General features: G+C 43.3%; 1 protein-coding gene across 5 annotated transcripts in view; it reads left to right on the top strand.

Moving 5' to 3' along the window:
- The window catches only part of Dpp6 (dipeptidyl peptidase like 6), an 859,276-nt gene that overhangs the window by 595,211 nt on the left and 243,457 nt on the right, over nucleotides 1-20,608 (top strand). For all 5 annotated transcript variants that reach the window (XM_076913275.1, XM_034518902.2, XM_034518899.2 and 2 more), the window contains exon 4: nucleotides 14,985-15,079. In XM_076913275.1, the coding sequence (XP_076769390.1) occupies nucleotides 14,985-15,079 (95 nt within the window). The remainder of the gene's footprint in view (nucleotides 1-14,984; nucleotides 15,080-20,608) is intronic.

Raw genomic sequence — 20,608 nt, forward strand, 5'->3', positions numbered from 1 at the left:
TAGGTATTTACATATCTCCTTTGTCCACAAGCTCCATTCATGATCTATAGGTAGAAGCAGATCTTCGATCTGCTCCCCACCTCTGAGGACAGCCTTTGGTTTGTTCTTTGATGGCCACCGTCTGAGAAGAGGGTCTTTTCCAGCTTAAGGGCAGATTGTGATGTAAACTGAAACACTCTCTGAAGATGATCTATATCCACTTACCATAATCTTCTAAAAACTTCTATGTGGGAGAGCTTCCTGCACTAATATGAATATCCACTCCCGAACATCAGACCCACCAGCCACATGGGCCCTTGACCTCTAGAAAGTCTTACAGGAGGGACTCAGTTTCAAATGTGCCTTTACTTTTAGTATTGGCAGGAGTATATCATGGCTATGGCTCAATACCACAATTCTAGATTATTAATGTGATTCAGCTAAAGCATCTGCTTTTGGTTTATAGTTTCTTTTTACTTAATTCTCTGCCATTTATTTAGTGAGATGATGAGGCCACAGCATGTGTGGAGATCAGAGGACAACTGGGTCAGTTCTTGTCTTTCACCATGTTAATTCCAGGGGTAAAACTTGCATCACCAGGCTTGACTGAAAACACTTTTCCCCGCTGGGCCATCTCCCAGCTCTGTATTTCCTCTCGGAAGTGCAATCCCCGATGCCAACTGTCTAAGCACTGCTGACTTGACATTTGGAAGCTAGAACAGAAACGGTGCTCAGTTTACTGTAGTTGGGTCTGTCCATCCAGATTGAACACCACCTTGTCTGCCTCCACATTCGCAGCCCCAAACTCTGACTTACGAGCAAGAAATTCAGCATGCAGGCTTGTGGCCAGTGGTCACTGCAGAAATAAGGAAAAACACCATGACTGAAGCTTTCGATGGACTTGGATAAACTCCACAAATTCCAGTCATCTCAGAAGCCCAGAGAGATGAACAGGGAGCACGAGGCCACGTGGACCCACATCCAGTTCAGTTGCATTTAAAAGGTTACAGAATTGTACAACCAATTTTAAGTTTTTCCTAGTCTTGACTATGGGAAGTTTACATTTTAAGCAAGTTCATAGCCAGATTTCCACAAATTAATATTCTACAAAATAATAACTGATCATTATTTTACTTATTTTTATAATTTCACACATGTATATACTATAGTGTATCCTAGTCACATCCCATAATCCTTTCTTGTCTTCCTCCCACTCCTACTGACCATTCTCTTAACCAAATACTGCCTCTTACTTGCACGTCTTTATGTGCAAAGCTCTTGTAGATAGATAGCATGCTGTTTGAGTTGTTTTGACATCTTATACAAGACTCATCTGGGAAGAAGGACTATCGATCAAGAGGTTGCCTCCATCCAGTTGGCCTGTAGGCAAGATTGTGGGTTTTCTTCTTGATTAATTATTGGTGTGGAAGGGCCCAGCTCACTTGCCAGTGCCCTCTCCGGGCAGGTGGTCCTGGATAATGTAAGAAAACAGGCTGAGCAAGGCATGAGGAAAGCAAGTAAGTGATCCACATTCATCCATGGCCTCAGCTTCAGGTCTCACTCAAGCTTCCTGCCTTCACGACCCTTGCTGATAAAACATCTTCCTTCATAAGATGGATTTGCTCATGATGGTTTAATCATAGCACCAAAAATTAAACTAATGCCGGTATCCTAACTGGATTGACAGCATGAGAGAGTGCCATGTTATATCCAGAAGACTGTTTCACAGTCCTGCCCATCCTCCGCTCTTAGAATATTCTGCACCCTCTTGGATGTGGTGTTTCCTGAGCCTTAGGGGCTGATAGAGAGGTCACACTTAGTGTTGAGAATCTAACAGTCACTGAGTCTTTGCACTTTGACCAGTCTCTGCACTGACCATTGTCCACTGCAAAAGAAGCTTCCCTGGCCAAGGCTGAGAGCAGCACTGGTCTCTGGTTATAAACATAAGTATTTAGAAGACACCTTGATATGATTATTTAACAGAATGTCTGTAGGAGGCTCCCTGCCTAGACCAGCAAATTAGACAGATTATTTCTTAAACGCCAGTCCTGGTTTTGCTGTGTGCTGAACTCCCCCACCTGGAAGCAAACCACATATACTATGTCATTTTACCCTTTGACTCTGTATGAGAGGCATCTACAAAACAGGAAGACTCACCCTGTTAAACAGAAAAACAATCTCCATGTCTTCCCTTAAAACATTTACAGAGTGCCAACCTGGAGAAAGGAGGTGGGCACCAAGCCCCTCCCCTGCCCAGAAGCTATTGCAAACTGACAGCTTCCATGAGAGGGAGGGTTCAGATTTCTTTAAAGGTGTGACCCCTGGTAGGTTGATGGCACTTCAGAGGATAGTCCCACACCTATGAGTATATGGACAGCACAGATTGGATTTGAAGGGTTTTAAAGAAAAATATATAATATTTTTGAGTGTGGAATGGGCAATTTGGGAGGAGCTGGAGAAGAGAGAGGTGAATATGGTCAAGGTAGTTCATGAATTCTCAAAAGTTCTAACTATTAAAAATGAAAGCTTCTCAGCAGCATCAAATATCCTCTTAGCGTTTCCGTTTCTTATTGTCACATAAACATCAGTATTTGTTGAAAAAACCATGCCACCTCCACTGCTGCTTCTCAGATTCCTATTTGTATCTGTGTGCTGTTGTTAAAATGCCCCTTGGTGCTGTGTATGTCCTGTAATTTCTAATAACTGGGTCCACTAACTGGATTGCATGATGCCTCTGTGTTTGGCGGTCTTGCTTTCGTAGCTCTCGTTGCATTGTCCTGTGATAGTCATCTTTGAGTGGCACTTCACAGCGCTCGGACTTTGCCTTGGGTCATTTGCAGTCACCACTGACTCGTTAGGGTTCTGTAACCATCAGCCTCTTTCCTTCAACAAGTCTGCTTCGACCGCTAATTTTAGCTACTCAGCACGTGGTTCGTGTAGAAAAAGGAGATGTATTTGAGTCTTCCTCTCGTTCCTCAGATTTTGAAGGATGTGATGGATTTTACTTCGCCCCCTACCGGTGACCAGTGGGATACACTGTCTCCGGTGCATGTGATGGGTTTTAGTGCGCCCCTACAGGTGACCAGTGGGATACACTGTCTCCGGTGCATGTGATGGGTTTTAGTGCGCCCCTACAGGTGACCAGTGGGATACACTGTCTCCGGTGCATGTGATGGGTTTTAGTGCGCCCCTACAGGTGACCAGTGGGATACACTGTCTCCGGTGCATGTGATGGGTTTTAGTGCGCCCCTACAGGTGACCAGTGGGATACACTGTCTCCGGTGCATGTGATGGGTTTTAGTGCGCCCCTACAGGTGACCAGTGGGATACATTGTCTCCGGTGCATGTGATGGGTTTTAGTGCGCCCCTACTGGTGACCAGTGGGATACGTTGTCTTTGGTGTCTTACTGAGTTCCTAGAAGTGTGCCAGTTGACTGTGAGGAGCTTGAGTCCATCCATTACAGTGGTTGTTCTTAAGCCCGCCTGTGAACAAGGAGCCTTTTCAAATTGGTCTTTGAGGTTCCTTCTGTCATGACCATGGAGTCAGCCATTTGTAGAAAGAATCTGGATACATTGGTGGGAATGACATCCCTAAGGCTGCAATGTGGGAACTGGGTGTGGCCAATCAGTATTATTACCATTGTACTGGTCCTTACTGTCACCAGATATATGTATATCATGTACTGTTATCAGAACCTACATAAATACAAGTGAGTGGCAACCAGGAAATAAACTATGTAGCCAACCTCCTTCTACTAACAGTTCTTCAAACTAGTAGAAAATGGTTGATAGAGGTATTAATTCTTTCCATTGTGTACAATTTTCATTACATAAATTAGAATTTGTTGCAATCCTTGTGGATTTAAACCAAATATGTATACACAGTTTATATCTGAGAATAAAAAATTGTTACAAAATCTCCAGTTCTAGAAGATGCTGTAAAAGCATTTAAAGTTTTATCATTTGATGAGTTTTTAGTTTTGAAAACTTTCTTTTAATTAAAAAATTATTTATATTCATATAATAGATGTGATCTCTTGCTGTATGTATAAATTATACTTTATATACTAAATTTGATTTTTGGCAGTTTTATATGTGACTGTATATTTGCTCTCACCCCTCTCACTCCTGTCCCCCTAGCCCTGACACACACACACACACACACACTTCCTTTCCTACAAGTTCCTTTGCCATGTGTATGTCTTCTTGTTTTGTTGTGAGATGCTTGACTTTAACCAGGATTGACTGTGTGGTCACCATTTTGGAGCCTGGTGAGCTCACTAATTGTTACACAGCTGAAGTCAATGGCTGTCCAGTCCCCAGAACCCATCATAAGCAAATAGTACAGCCCTCCCTGAACCATGATTGACAGGCCCAGCTGCTTGGGCTCTTGTTTGCAATGGATGGCTGTCAGTCCTGAAGATGGCATTTTACATCTCTTTCCCTTATCTCCAGATCTTATATTCTTTCTACTTTCTCTTTTAAAATAGTTTGTGAGTGTTCGAGGGAGTCATACAAGTGCTGTGCTTAGGAATGAACATCAAACTGTCATTTACTCTAAGCATCTTGAAGCCACAATTTTTTAGATCTACCACTGTTCTTTGCAAAGGGAAGCTTCTCTGGTTAAGGTGCAGAGCAGCATTTTGTCTGTGTTAGAAACCATACACATACATTCACATGCATGCTGGTGGACACTGTGGATCAAAATTCCAATGCAGGTATCTCAGGAGAGGGGATCAAGTCCGCTGCAGCTGGAGCTACAATATCTAATTCTCTATAAGGGCTATGCATGCTTTTAACCACTGAGCCATCTGTCCATCCCCCTAGACATAAATATTTAGTTTGGTACTATGTGGATTTACGTAATCCATACTCGTGATTTTTTTTTTTAATGTATGAACTTTAGGCAAAGCAAGTAACACATAAAGTCAGGTGGCAGAGTCTGATCTGAGGAAATGACTGGAATATAATTTTTGGAAGATGCAAAAAATAATTTGTTATAGCTGTTGAGTATTTTCACCTGTCAGTTTGAGGAAGTGAAGTGAGGAGTAAGCCCTCTCCTTCTAAGAAACCCATGTCACCATCTCTAGTTCATCTAATTATCTGAGCACTGGAGAATTGTATTGTACACGGACGGAATAATGACAGTAAGGATGACCTTGAAGTGCAGAGAGCTGGACTTTTGGTACAGGACAATAACTAGCAGTTGGTGCTTCCCTAAGCTTTTGGTCAGAATCTCTCAGACTCTTGTCCTTGGGACCTCTGAGAGGATACCTTTTCAGATTTATTTCCTTGTCATTGTGGTATCAAATGCATGTCCCTGTGTGACATCATCTCCCTGTTCCTGTGTGACTTCATACTTTTTTCTCTGTATGACATCATCTCTATGTCCTTTTGTGACTTCATATTTCTCCCTGTGTGTGACATCATCTTCCTTTCCCTTGGCATCAAATGTACTTTCCTGTGTGATATCACCTCCCTGTCTATAGCATCAAATGCAATTCCTTGTGTGATGTCATTCCTTGTCCTGTGTTATACCACCTTCCTGTACCTATGTGGCATTTCTTCACATTATAATTATAGGGATAAAAAACTCTGGCAACATCTCATGAAGAGACACAAAAGGTGTAGTCTGGAAACCCACTGCATCCATCCCTATTTTGCATAACTCTGCCTCTGACACACCTCTTCCCCCTCAGGCCTCTCCTCCCCAGGGTGGCTCTGCAGGTGGTTTCTCAGGGAAGGCTGATATATGATGGATCAGTCTGATGACTGTATTAATTTGTTCAAATTATTGTGCATTTATTGAACAGCCACTTTCACTGCTGTCACTCGTCCAGCCGTTAATAAAGCAGTGAATGTGGCCTCTTTGATAACTGCGTGCTAGGAACGGAGCTGAGCACAGCTGGCCCTGGCAAGCTGGATGAGTGTGCGTCAGATGAGCAGTGCGTGAAAGCGGAGAGGGACCGAGTCTGCAGGCAGAATCAGGAGCACCTCACACTGCAGGGGACCTTCAAGCTGAGCCCCGGATGTCCTCTCCTGGTCAAGTCAACCAAACAGAGGTAGCGTTAGTGGAAACATAGAGGCCTGACAGGCATGGTGGACCAGTTCAGGGATGGCAGATGTATCCATGAGAGAAGGGATTCTGGCAAGAATATGAGGGACTGTGCGTGAACAGGAGGCTCAAGAATTTGGCAGAAATCACTTCTGCAGAAGACATCATTTTTTAAAAGGGGAAGGAAAGATTTCAAATGTCATTTTTATTTATTCTTTTACTTTAGCTAATTCTATCCTTCCACAGTATACTTAATATAATCATTCAAAACTGAAAAGCTGGTGATTCGGAACATGCAGAACATTGTGTGCCATAAGGAAGACCTATCAGGAGGCTGATAGACCGGTCTACAGTGAGGTGAATGGTAGCCAGGGCTGGGGGCAGGGCAGAAACCCTGGGCCTGAGGAAACTGTAATTTGAGAGATTCTAAGAGAGAATAATCAGCATAGAGAGGTGCAAAGGCAGTTCTAGCAAGCATCCCGCACAGCTTCCATGGGCCCACAGAGCACGCATGTGCGGGAAGACCCAAAGTACATTAGCCAAAAGTGAAATAGTGATGTCATGAATGAAAATGTTGCCCCAGAAGCAAAGCAGCTTCATTCAGCAAAGAAGGCTGTGGGCTCCAGCAGAGGGAGTTGCGGCAGTGGGCAGGAACTGGGGCAGTGGGAGGAGCCAGGAGCAATGGGAGGAGCCAGTAGCAGTGGGCAGGAACTGAGACAGTGGGAGGAGCCAGGGGCATTGGGAGGAGCCAGGGTAGTAAACAGGAGCCTGGGTAGTGGGCAGAAGCCAAGGGCAGTAGTCAGGACCTGGGGCAGTGGGTTGACAGAGATGCACATTTTTAGAGACTTGGCATACGAAAACCACCAGGGGCAATGGGCAGGAGCCGATGTTGAAAACCCATGTTGTCTAGGACAAGACCCAAAAGTTCCAGGCTAAAAAAGGACTAAGGAAGACTTCCCCCAGGAGGGAAGAATATGAGTCAAGTTTGTCCTTAAAAACAGTGATCATGAGAGTGTTAACGGAATTTTGTTTATTGCCTTGCTTTTTCTTTGACTGTTTGTGTTTATTGTCTTGCTTGTTCTTTGACTATTTGCAACTATTGTATTGAACTGACCTTAATACTTGCATGTAATTAAAATGGTATAAAAGCAAAAAGGAAGAGGGGGGGATGGGATGGGGGTTCTAGGGAGGGGAAATGGGGATAGGGGATGGCATCTGAAATGTAAATAAATAAAATAGCCAATAAAAAAAGAAAAAAGAAAAAAATGAAGCAGACTCTGGAACCAAGAAAGAAAGCTGTGCTAAAGAATTGTCATGAGTGTGTGTTCAGTGAACAGAAACTCCAGCAGAGAAATGTGAGGTCTAGATAAGAAAATAGAAGCGATAAGCAAGATGGAAGTTTCTAAACGGAAAAGGATAGATTACAAGGCTGAGAAGTTGAATTGGTTGCCTTGATCCATGAATGACTATGGCAAAGGACTGAGGTGACCTTGATGGCAGTCCAGGAAAAATTATCCCAGGCATACAGAGAGAAAGGCTTAACAGGAGGGAGAGGGAGATAGCTAGGTAGATAAGATGTGAGAGCAGGTATCTGGATTCCCCCATCATCTACATAATTGCTGGGTAGGAATGGGGACCACCTATCCTTCCAGAGACAGGACCAGTGGGTAAGCAAGCCAGGTAGACTCTCTGAATCAGTGAGGTCATTTTCAATGCAGAGATCTTGCTTCAGTGAATAATGTGGAGGGTAACAGAGGAAGACTCCCTATTTGCACACATATGCATGGACATCTGCACATACATGTGCACCCCCCACAAATCTACATACCATATACACATACAGACACAAAGACAGACAGACAGAGGAGGAGAGAAAGAATGAGAATCAGAAGCTGGAAGGTGATAACAAACTCCCCAGTGTTTATACAACTGGAAAACAAGAAGGAAAGGAGATGAATCAAAAGAGGTCAACATGGATAGTCAACAAATGTCGTTCAGGTGCATCTCAGCTACTTTTATATTGCTGTCTAGAGACATAGTGACCAAGGCAACTTACAGAAGGCAGCGTTTAATTGGGACCTTATAGTTTCAGAGGGTGAGTCTGTGACCATCATAATGAGAATCATGGGAACAGGCAAGCAGGCATGGCGCTGGAGCAGTAGCTGAAAGCTTACATCCTGATCAGCAAGGTAGAGAAACAGGGCAAACTAGGCCTAGCATTGGCTTTTAAACCTCTTATCCCACCCCACAGACCTCCTCTAACAAGGCCACGCCTCCTAGTCCTTCCAAACAGTTTCATCAACTGTGGGCCAAGCATTTAAGCAGAGCCTGGAGACCACTCTCGAGGCCTGACAGAAGATGCACATTTTTAGAGACTTGGCATACAGAAACCACCAGACAAAGTCTCCCAGAGGCCCACTCTATATTTCATATTTTGTGAGTTGAAACCAGCACAAAAGCATCAAAAGAAGATGACACTGGGAGCCAGGAAATATTCAATCCAATGCTGCCTTCCTGTTAGAAGCCATGTCAGCCAGAAGTGAGTTGAACAAATCTTCAAAATGATTTTAAAAAGGAAAGAAAAAGAAAAGAAAGAAATTGTAAAATTATGAACCTGGAAATATGTATTTTTTTTTAAAAAAAATCTTTCAAAAATACAGAGGAAAAGGAAACATTTTCAGAAAAGATAAACAAGCTTGTTACCAGTGAACCCATGCAACCAGAGAGTGTAAGAAACTCTTCAAACACAAGAAATGGTACTCAGTGGGAACCCAGGACTGTCACTAGAAACAGGCAGTATCATAAATTAGAAAGGATGGATGCAGAATAAAATGACTTCATTTTTATAACATTTCACCTTTAACATATTGCAATAGGCAAAAATGATAATGATAACATTGTCTTATGGAATGTGTGAAGCACGTTGGTACGGCATACATGACAGCTGCAATAAAATGGGAATAGATGGGCCCTGGAGGCTCAAGAGATTTCTACATTTCATAAGAAGTAGAATTTGTCAGCTGTGAAGAGTTAAAGGCTTATATTACAATCACTAGGGTAGCCACTGCCAAACTAGTGTAATAAAATGCAGCTAAAATTGGTAAATAGAGACACATTTGAGTTTGCTGCCAAGTCACTTGCTGGGGCTTTTGCTTTTGCTGCTGTGTTTTCTAGAATCTTACTTCAAAAAATCACTGCCCAAGTCAATGTTTTATTATGTCCTCTAAAATTTTAATTGTGTGTGTGTGTGTGTGTGTGTGTATGTGTGTGTGTATGTGTGTGCATGCATGCGTGCGCTTGCACTTGTGCGCACATGTGAGCACAATAGTGTTTTCACTATAGCTGCTTCGACACAGGTTTTGAAATAGGGGTATGGTGTCCTCAGCTTTGTGCATTTTTATTTAGCATTGTCTTGGCAAGGTGAGGTTCTTTGTGGTTCTGCATGAATTTATGACTTTTGTTAACTTCTGTAAAAAAATAAAACAACATTAAAATTTGCATAGAGATTGTGTTACATCTGTAGGTTAGCTTGAGTAATATGGATCTACTAGTTATACCGCTCACCATGTTAAAATATTTGAGATTGAGGCCTAGAGAAGTGACTCAGTGGTTCAGAGTCCTTGCTGCTCCTTCAGGAGGATTAGATTTTCTATCCCAGTAACTACCACAGAGATGGCTCACCAATACCTGTATCTCAAGCTTCACGGAATCTGATGCCCTCTTCTGTCCTCTGCTGAGGCACCTGCACATACATGTTCACATATGTGTACACAGAAACATGCATGAATAAAACAAAGTAAATCTGTATTCACTGTAAGACTTAGGAGCTAAAGAGTGCCTTGGCAGCTAAGAGCATAGGCTGCTCCTCCAGGAGATCTGAGCTCAGGCTCAGCACTCACAGTGGACTCCTCACAACTTCCTGCAACCACATTCAGGGAACATGCAGGGAACTCAACACATTCTTCCAGCCTCCATTAGCACAGGCATACATTCACAGAGACACACAACACACAGAGACATAAACAAAACAAAAGTATATCTTTAAAAATATGTGAGATGCATCTGTTGCCATAGAAGCAAACTGGTTAGCTTTGATAGCAGTTTTTGAAAGGGTGGAAAATATTACACCAAAAACCCAGTGCTCACCCTTAAAATGCTAGAAAAAAAATGACTATATTAAGGCTAAAGTAAACAAAACAAAAAGAGCTAGAGAAGAAAGCAGCTGAATCATGAAGTCAAGTACTGAGATGCAAATGATGTTGTCAAAATGATACTCTTTGCAAAAGTCAATAAAACCAATGAATATCTACAGTCTAGAGGAAAGGCTCACAAACTGCCCTTTCCAGAAAACATGTTATCCCATGAAATCATAAGCCATCAACCTCCTAAAAAGGTAATCACATGGTATTAGTAGCAAAGTTTATTCCGCTAGAATCAAGGCAAGGGACCCCCAAGTATAACACACCAGGATCCAACACTCACTACAGTAGTGGAAGCAAGAGTCCACTGGCCTGCCCGCCTTTCCAAAGCAGGATAGATACCAAGGGATCTATGGATTGCTCTAAAGCAAGTCCTAAAGCCACTCCGGAAGTCCCTCCCTGATATGCATAGAAATGGGGGTGCTCCTATCACTGAAGGACAAAGGACAGGGCAGGGAGCACACAGGTTGTCACTGTGTGATCAGACTCCCTTGGTCTCGTCCTGTTTCCACTAGTCCAAAGCTTAGAAAGATACACGTTTCCCCTATTTCCCTGATTCTCCCCTTAAGTGTCTTGTCCCAATAAAACTCTTTTTTATTAATTTGTCCACTTTTCTCTTGTTCGTCTGCCTTTTGCTATGAATGGGAAAAGAAATGTCTTCCCTTCTATACTCTTTTTTAAAATGTTTTAAGGTTGTTAACTACTACATGATGCTTTTCCTCCAACACTGAAGTCACCATGTGAGGTTTTGGACAGTTTTCAGGAGTGACTCACATTATCAAAACAGACCCATAAGTAGAAAATGCAAATGGCTTTGTATCAAGTGAAGAACTTAAGTTGGGGATCTTGAACTTTCCTCCAAGAAAACCTGAGGCCCAGATGGTGTAATTTAAAAGTACACAAATCCAGGCTACATTTGTTTATTAAGTAGAGCTGGTCCAAACACTTCCCAACTCGTGTGATGAAACCAATAATGCTCTTACTCTAGGGCCACACGAGCTAAGCCCCAGACAAAAGAAACAAAGCTAGTCGTTATCCCCCATGATGCCATATGCAAGAGCCTAAGCAAGGCACCATAAGATTAGACCAAGACTCTGGGAAGCAGCATATTATAGCACTGGAGCTGGTCCTGTGAGTACATCTAAAAACACAACTACTTGGATTGACAAAAACTCACACGGTGACTTCAGTGTTGGGGAAAAAGTGTTATATAGTAGTTAACAACCTTAAAACGTGAGACCACCCAACAATAAAGCAATAGAAGGTCACAGACTCAGACTCTCAAATTCAATAGTGAAGTGCCACCCCTATCTAACATCAAACTAAAGCAAATGTGCCTCTTCAGGTCTCTGGCATTGACCCTGATATTCTCGTGATATTCCTCAGGCCTAAATAGAACCGTGTCTAGCCTGTGGTAACTGACCTGGTTTTAGAAGTGAAAACCCTCTTAAAGAATCTCCTTTTTTCTTTTAATGGACTATAAATAAAACTTACAGTGAATAAAGCTGCAATAATGACAGTTAATTTTGTATTAATCAATAGAAATAACCAAATAATAGCTAAGTAATTATTACAATACCATAAAATGCCAGAGAGTTTGTAGCTGACATATGATGTGATGATCAAAATCCATCTCCTGAAAATGACTTTACTGTCAACATGACTCTTAGGAGACAGAAATACATTGTGAACCAGGAAAACAAACTGTATTGGTTAGTTCTTGTCAATCTGACACCAACTGGAGTCAGTTTGGAAGAGCAAACCTTGAAGGATTCCCTCCCAAAGACTGGGCTATAGCAACATGTATGGGGCATTTTCTTAACTAATTGTTGATATAGAGGGGCCTATTCAACATAGGAAGTACCAGTCCTGGGAGGTGGTCCTAGGTGGTGTAAGAAGCAAGCCATGGGGAGCAGGTCAGTAAGCTGCACTCTTGCATGGCCTCTGCATCAGCTACTGCCTCCAGGTTCCTACCTTGGGTTCTTTCTCTGACCTCCCTTCCCCAGTGTCATCTTTGACATATATTAGTGTAAAAAGTTTGGTATGTCTACATGTAATCTAGAATCCACAGATGAGAGAAATCACAGGGCATTGCCTTTCTGAATCTCACTTATATCAATCAATATAATCATCTGCTGGTGCACCCCCAGTCAAGGTACATGACATAGAGTTGAAGGAAATTGTCTTTTTCAAACACCCACCATTATATATAGTGCATATCCATTGATAAGAAAATATTTTGAAGTGGAAAAGTGAAAGAAGAAGGACCAGAATTGCCGTGACAGCAGCGGTCCTCAGGGCAAGCTGTTGTGTCCATAGCAGCAGTGGCCTGACCCACACTTTTCCCAGTGTAGCTCATTCCAAATTTTTCAGAAAATCAAGCAAGACAAAGGCTTTACACAACTTGACCCAAGACTTGCTAGAGCTCCACAGAAACCATCATGGGGTGACAATGGGGTGACATTGACAGAGGGGCAGACACCAGTGCTTGAATGGAGAGCCACGAGCTAAAGCCTGCAGGTAAAGGCCAGCTAGCATGGCATACACTACAGGGAGTACTGAGACCCTGTCTCAACCAAGGTCAGAGGTCAGGTCCCACACTCCAGGCTGTTCTCTAACCTCCGTACCCACACTGTGTCACATACATCCTTGCCCTCCATACCCAAATGCATACATGCACATATGCATCACATACATGCACACACACACACACACACACACACACCCCACAGAGAGACAAACACACAAAGCATGCACAGACTTTTTAAAAAGATTTCTTTTACAAGTCACAGTGGGGTGCCATGAACGGTGAGGTGGCCCTACTAGCATTTACACAAGAACACTACTCAGACCCCAGGAATGCAAAGGTTGCTGATGAAGCTCTGGGATCATATGGCTTATCACCGAGAGAGTAATGATATCAGAATTTCCTGAGACAGTTAAAGGTGTAAATAGACAAAAATCAACCTTTGCTTCATACCACAAACGGGTCCTTGTCATACAAACTAAAGACACATTTTTGAAGGGAAAAAAAAAATCAAAAAAATGTTTCAGAAAACATACAGGAGACAATTATTTTCATTCTGTATTTACTAACAAAAAATATAATACATTGATTATACAGGCATTGATTACACAGAATAATGGATTTCATTGTGACTTTTCATACATATATATAATGTATTTTGATCTTAGCCCCAACTCTCCTTTTGTGCCTCTGACTCCAACTCCAACTTCTCTTCTACCTCTTCCTCCTCTTTCTCTTCTTCCTCCTCCTCCTTTCTTCTTTTCAGATTATTCACCTTCTTCTCTTGGGTCTTTTTGCTTGTTTGTTTCTTTGAGCAGTTTTGGGGGTTGCGGTTGTTTTAACTCATCAGACAAGTTTATTGAGCAGGTATGGAGATGGCTTCCCTACAGAGGTGGTTCTTAGAACAGAGCTTGTGGCTGCAAGGACAGGGTTAAAAGTCACTGTTAGGACACTCACCTATGTCATGAAGCACTGTTATATCCTCCCAGGTGAACACAGATTTGACTGACAAATTCACCTGTTTGGGGGCCTGAGAGATGGCTCAGTGATTAAGAGTGCTTACTGCCCTTGCAGAGGATCTGAGTTTAGTTCCCAGATCCCATATTAGATAGCTTACAACTACCTGGGACTCCATCTTCAGGGGATCTGATACCCTCCTCCGACTTCTGGAGGCTTCCACACAGATGCAAACATATATATAAAAGGAATCGCTTTTTTTTTTTTAATTCATTCATTGTGAAAGCTAGAAAATGAACAGAGATAAGTCTGTGTCAGGTTAAGTGGCAAGCCCCTTCTGTGGGCTCTGTATAGATCTGATATACAGCCTCCTAAGTGCTTGCTAACTGGAAACTAACCCACAGGCCCACCCTTCAGACACTGCATTCCCTGCAGGTACAGATTTGCACACACTTGTACACTATCTGTATGTGATTTGTTATTGGGGGGTCTGTGGGTGTACATGTGGGCACACATGTGCATAGGTATGGAAAGCAGACATCCCAGGAAGCTGCTCATCCTGTTATTTGAGACAGGGTCTCTCACTACTCTGGAGCTCACTGAATAGGCTGCCTAGCCAGTGAGCCCCAGAGATCCACCAATCTTTGCCACCCAAGTGTTGGGATTAAACACATGTATCTCCATTCCCAACATTTTTAAGTGGGTACTGGGGATAAAACTCAGGATATCATACTTTCAAAGCAAGCATTTTACCCACTGAGCCATTGCCCCCAAATATCAATTTTCTAAGGAAATAACTGGAAATTAGAGAGTCATTGACAGTCAACTGTAGATTCTGAAAATGCCTATGGCAGAAAACTGGGAAACCCTTCTAGAGATCTACCAGGAGCCTGAAGAGGAAAGCTGGCCTTCAGGTTGTGGCCATGGGTAATTTCAGATCCACAAGACTGTCAGTCCCTTTGCTACCAACTGTTTTGCTCTCCTGTGGTAGCAGACTCCATCTGCTTGGTGCGTCCACTCTGTATGCCCTACCCAAGAAAGTCCTACATATCCTCAAACTCTACACACATGTGCTTTGCTGTCTGTGCAGAGCAGAGATGGCTCAGGGGTGAGCATGCCTGGAGGCCACACTGCTGGAGCAGGAAGCAGACATTGCATTTAAAGGGCCCCTCTTGAGATAACTACACAATTCATGTCACACAGGTCTATCAAACACTGAAGCAGGTTTCCGGATGACTCGTGTTTCTTTTCTATTTCCTTCTTGTAGATAAGGAATTCATCTACAGAGAGCGGAAAGGGAGTGTCATACTGAGGAACGTTGAAACAAATAATTCCACGGTGTTAATAGAAGGCAAAAAAATTGTAAGTACTCTGTCTAATGACCAGGATAATTTCAGAGTAATTTTTTTTTCCCTCCTACAAGTCACTAAAGCAGAAAATGACTTTAGGTTTCAAGTTTCGGTGGAGCCGAGGAAAAGCATTAACTTGTAATACCACTGGCTGAGCAACTAAAGATAATGGGAAATTGAAAGCACACTAATTTAATAAGTTGAAAGGCGGCTTTCTTTGGGGGTCCTAAAACTGCTTCCACAGGTGTTGCAATCAAGTGTTGCATATCAAGTATAATTGAAAGATAAAGTCCAACGGCTTTCGCACATTTACAGAGCGATCACAATAAGGCCTGCAGAACAAGAGAACTTGCTCAATCGTATTTAAGAAAATTAAGTCTCTGCCTGCTCAGGGAATATTGACTTAGGCACCGTGGTAGTGTCGCGATGGAGAATGATGGGTACAGTAGGGGTTTTTATGGTTTAAAATAGGCACTAAGCCGATCTGAAAATATTGCATTTTCAGCCAGGAAGACTTGTTTTGGATTTATGTGTGAAGATGTGAAAAGCTGACGGAGGTTCACTGCCAGCAATCAGCAAGGGGGAACTGCCTTTGATTCCTTGTTTACAATGGGCTTATGCTTGGTCTCAGGGGAAGTGTCTAGCTGAACCTGAAGGCTGATCATTTTCTGGCCTGTTTCCCTTGGGGAACACAAGGAGAAAGCAAAGGTAAACTCATGGATAGTAAGAACCGGAAAATGGCAGAACTTCCAGGTAAACCAGTTGAGTTGCAGATAAACCAGTTGAGTGAGAGTCAGGCCTGAGGAAGGATCACATGCTGCTGGAAAGTAGGCAAGAGGAACTGTAGAAAAGCCAGTCAGCCCCAGGAAGGCCACTGGCAGATGAGTCTATAGGAGTTCCACAAGTCAGCGGTGTCCAGATCCAGGAGCTCTTCCCAGGGAAAGAAAGAATGGCTTCTTAACTGGCCAACCATACTGGACCCAGAGAAAGCCCTTTCTACTCTTAGCTCCCAGGGACACTCAACTGTCTGTTTCATTATCTATTGAGTTTCCTTCTACTGTAAGGATGTTGTGTCTTTAACATAGATGCCTCCTGCCTTTTATACAGCCTGCCCCCTCCCTGTGAGGGTGCACTCCCAGATTGGGAGTGAATCTTGGGCTTGAATCAAATCATATTCCCATAAAGGACTAGAAGAGAGAGGAATGCGCCTACCCTATTGCACTAAAATGTCATTTTGAGTAGAATTATTAAGAATTCATCTGATTCAGGCTACTTCAAATATTAAAGCTACAGAATTGTTTTAAAATGTTCATCAGGAGGAGAAAACAAACACTTTGCCTAGTGCTGAGGGTGTTGACATTTCTAGCTTGCGGCATGGTTTAGTCCAAGCAGAGAGTAAATGTACAGTTACATGTTCGTGAGACACAGAGCAGCCCCTAAGGTGATGGGCAGATAGCTCAGTGGTTAAGAGCACAGAATATTCTTCCAGAGAATCCAGGTTCTCAGCACTCACGTGGTGGTTCTCAACTGTCTGTAACTCTGGTCCCAGGGCATCCATTGACCTCTTCTGGCTGCTTCAGACATGAGGCGTATGTGGTATATACACATACATGCAAGCCAAACATCTATACACATAAAAAAAAATAAATCTTTAAAAATCAGCAGTTTTTAACGGGCCATAGTTTAACTGTGCCTGTCTCAGCAAACTAGTGAGACAATTTCAGAATCCATCATAGGTGCAGAAATTTTTCATCTCACACATTAACTGGCTTATTCTAATTACCAGTCTTTATTGTATTAAAGTATCACAAATGCACTAATTTACAAGCATTTATTGGACACTGAATATGTGCAATCTGATCAATGGCTATTTTTTTTTCACTCAATGCCACATTTAAATGCTGCCAGAAACAGGATTTTAAAAAAGAGACACTGAATAAATGTCATTTTGTTGCCTGTACTGTAATTCAGATGCAAAATCTGGCTCAATGTCTTCTCACATGCTTACTTTTTCAAGTGTTTGTGCTTCTGTTTCTTTATTTCCAAGTTGAAAATAATTTCTCCTGCCATCCTAGAACACAGGAGGCTCTTGTGAGACCTAAGAATAAGATGCCTGCTCACTGTATATCTCCCTAAGAGGTGAGGCAGGTGGACCAAGGAAACATGGAGCATGGGCACATTCTGCCCTTCTCATCTCTGTGGCCAAAACCCTGGCAAGGAGCAACGTACGGGAGGGGAAGCTTATGTATGTTGCTAGTCTGAGGAGGCTGCAGTCAATCCTGGCAGCAGGAGGCCCCATGGTAGCTGGATCCCACAGCAGCTGCTAGGTCAAAGCTCAGTGGTTTAGGAAGCTAATCTGTTGCTGCCTCAAACCCTCCAGGTCCAATCTCAGAGACCCACCCACCTCCCTATCCTGGTCCAATCTCAGAGACCCACCCACTCACCTCCCTATCCTGGTCCAATCTCAGAGACCCACCCACCTCCCTATCCTGGTCCAATCTCAGAGACCCACCCACCTCCCTATCCTGGTCCAATCTCAGAGACCCACCCACCTCCCTATCCTGGTCCAATCTCAGAGACCCACCCACCTCCCTATCCTGGTCCAATCTCAGAGACCCACCCACCTCCCTATCCTGGTCCAATCTCAGAGACCCACCCACCTCCCTATCCTGGTCCAATCTCAGAGACCCACCCACCTCCCTATCCTGGTCCAATCTCAAAGACCCACCCACCTCCCAGAGGTTCCACTATCCTCTCAAACAGCTCCACCAAACCCTGGAGGAATAGCCCAACTTGTAATTCCTTCTATTGACCAATAGGTGGTCCATCCTTAACTGAATTCCAGAGGCCAGAGACCTTGAGGTTGTTTAAATTACTAAAGGCAGCCTGAAGCCTCTGTGAGACCAATTGCGATTTTAAGATTAGTCTAGAAGACAAGTGGACAAACAGAAAACAAGCTGGGAGTTCTGTGGTCAGCAGAATTTTAAAATATATTCTGCAATCTCACTAACCACATTCTTTTTCCTCATCCAATTAAAACCAGATTGGTTATACCTTTGCTTCTAGCCTCTTTCTTAGCTTGAGGTAATTGGATGGGAGGACATGTGACCCTGTATCAACCCTGTAAGAAAAAGCCAAGTCTTTGTGACTGATAAGAACTTGGGCTGAAGCCAGACAATGGTGGTGTATGCCTTTAATTCCAGCACTCTGGAAGGAGGCAGAGGCAGATCTAGAGGGAGTACCAGGACAACTAGAGCTACACAGAGAAACTCTATCAGAGAGAGAGAGAGAGAGAGAGAGAGAGAGAGAGAGAGAGAGAGCGCTTGGGTTCGTTCAGTGCATCATGCCTTATCCTTCCCTGATAGCATCATTTAATGAACGGTGTTAACATGGTCATTATTAGTGCTTGTCATGTTTGCTGTAACAAAACATCTAGTACCCGAAGCTTAAGGAAGGAAGGAATTTATTTACCCCAAATTGAAGGGATACAGTTGGTCACGCCCTTAAGTCTCAGATGAAACTTGGACTTTTAAGCAGTGTCAAGACTGTTAAAAGACTTACTTCTGAAGTCAGGCTAAATGCATTCCACATTTGAGATGGCTAAGAGTCTATAGAGGCAAAGTTTGAAGGTAATATACATGGCTGTCAAGTTGACAAGGGGCAGACTTGTGATGACTAAATATTGTCAGGTTGACAATATTTTAGATCACCATGGAAACCAACTTCTGGGCATGACTGACTATATTAAGCTAGTTAAGGTGTGAAGGCCCATCCTAAGTGCATAAGCTGAGGCGCTGTGTGGAACACAGAGGAGGAGAGCAAAACACAGCTATTCACTGTGACACTGTGTGTCCTCACTGTGACACAACAGGACACTCCATATCTTTTAGTCAAACAGATGTTTTAAAAATGAGTATTTAAGGATGATAGAAGAGAGATGATCAGCTTCCTAGAAACATCTGTATGAATAAAAGATATGGAGGACCAATTTGGCACAATGGGTTAATGACCTTGGGCTTTGGATCTGCCTTCCCGATGGAACTGTGCTTGAGGACTACAGGACCCCTACTACTTGTGATGTCTGTCTCAGTCCTGAGTCTCAGGAGCCAGGGGCATTGTGGTGATATGTGAAAGATCACACATACCATGCTTCAAAACATGAGCCGTGTATGGATAGATGTTCATCCAGCCTGGAGAGCTTAGGCGGTGTTCAAGGTGCAGATAAAAGGAATGAGGATATTTAAGCAGAAAGATCCAGAAGACAGCCAAGGCCACAGAAGCGTGGTAATAACACTGTGCTGAATTGGGTCATCCAAGTGTCCAGGCAGCATCAATAGATGACAGACTCTGGGTGTCCAGGCAGCAATAGTCAATGGCAGAATCTTCTTCCTAATATGGCATGGGCTGCCACTGTACAGAGGAAGGCCAAGGAGGAGCCCCTTGCTAGTGACACCAACAGACAGTCAGATAAAAATCGAACCCAATGTAACTTTCACATGAGTCACATGATGTCTCAAGAATTCTGGAACATTTTATTTCACTCTTGTTGTTCTATGCAGACTCTCCTGTTAACAAAAAAGATCTCTGGTATATTATACACCTTTCACCCTGAGAAGCGGGCCACTGTGAGGAGATCACCTGCTTCTGCTGGTGTTTGACGCAGGCCTGCTGGTCACCCCATGTCTGGAAAGTCTAACCAGTTTTTTCTCCGCTGAGCAGCAGACTGTATCTCTGCACCTGCCTTGTCCTCCTGTGGCTCTCCCTTGTTTCCTCATAGAAGTGTGCTTAAAGTGGCCATATTACATATTGCTGACTTAAATAGGCTTTGCAGACCCTCAAATCCTAAGGAAACTTAACACCATCTCTACTTCCAGAACAGAACAGACCTTCTCAAATGGAAAGGTCTGAGGCCTTGATACCTTGAGCACTTGATACTTAACTCTCTACAGCTGGATTGTTATTTGCTTATGAGTTGGACTTCTAACTCCTCTCAGATAAGGAATCTGAGAATAGCCATGAACAGAACCCCGGCTTCACCCTCATACACTATCCTGGTGATTCTGTAGGGCTGTTTCAGGAGAGACAGCTGTGGTATCGTGTTGTTAGATTTTAGGAATGAAAATGAGAGGTGCCAGGTTCAAGAGGGTCATTGTCCTCCAGGAAAATGCATCATTGTGGAGAATTAACAGTGTATACAGTGCTGTGGTGTTCTGAGGGGGGGGGGGGAGAGAGAAGAGGAGAGGAAGAGAGAACCTTCCACTCCAAGAGATGGCAAGGGGCTCCTGCCTTCAAAGGGTCCTGAGGGAGAGGTGTTTTCACACCATGAAGTTGTAGCATAGTCAGGTGGACTCTGACTCCCAGGTAGTAAGAGAGACAGGGGAGTGTGTCTTAGTGACAGGGGTCCCAGCAGGCGTTGTCTCAGCTTCTGGCAGCAGGTTAGAGGGCGGCAAGGCTCAGGGCATGCAGCTACGCCTCTGAGGCTATGGCATCCGTCATCTGACTTCTGCCATGTGCATACACATTCTGAGCCCCTTTATTTGTG

This window comes from Arvicanthis niloticus, chromosome 15 (genome assembly GCF_011762505.2).
Source record: "Arvicanthis niloticus isolate mArvNil1 chromosome 15, mArvNil1.pat.X, whole genome shotgun sequence".
Taxonomy (NCBI): Eukaryota; Metazoa; Chordata; class Mammalia; order Rodentia; family Muridae; genus Arvicanthis; species Arvicanthis niloticus.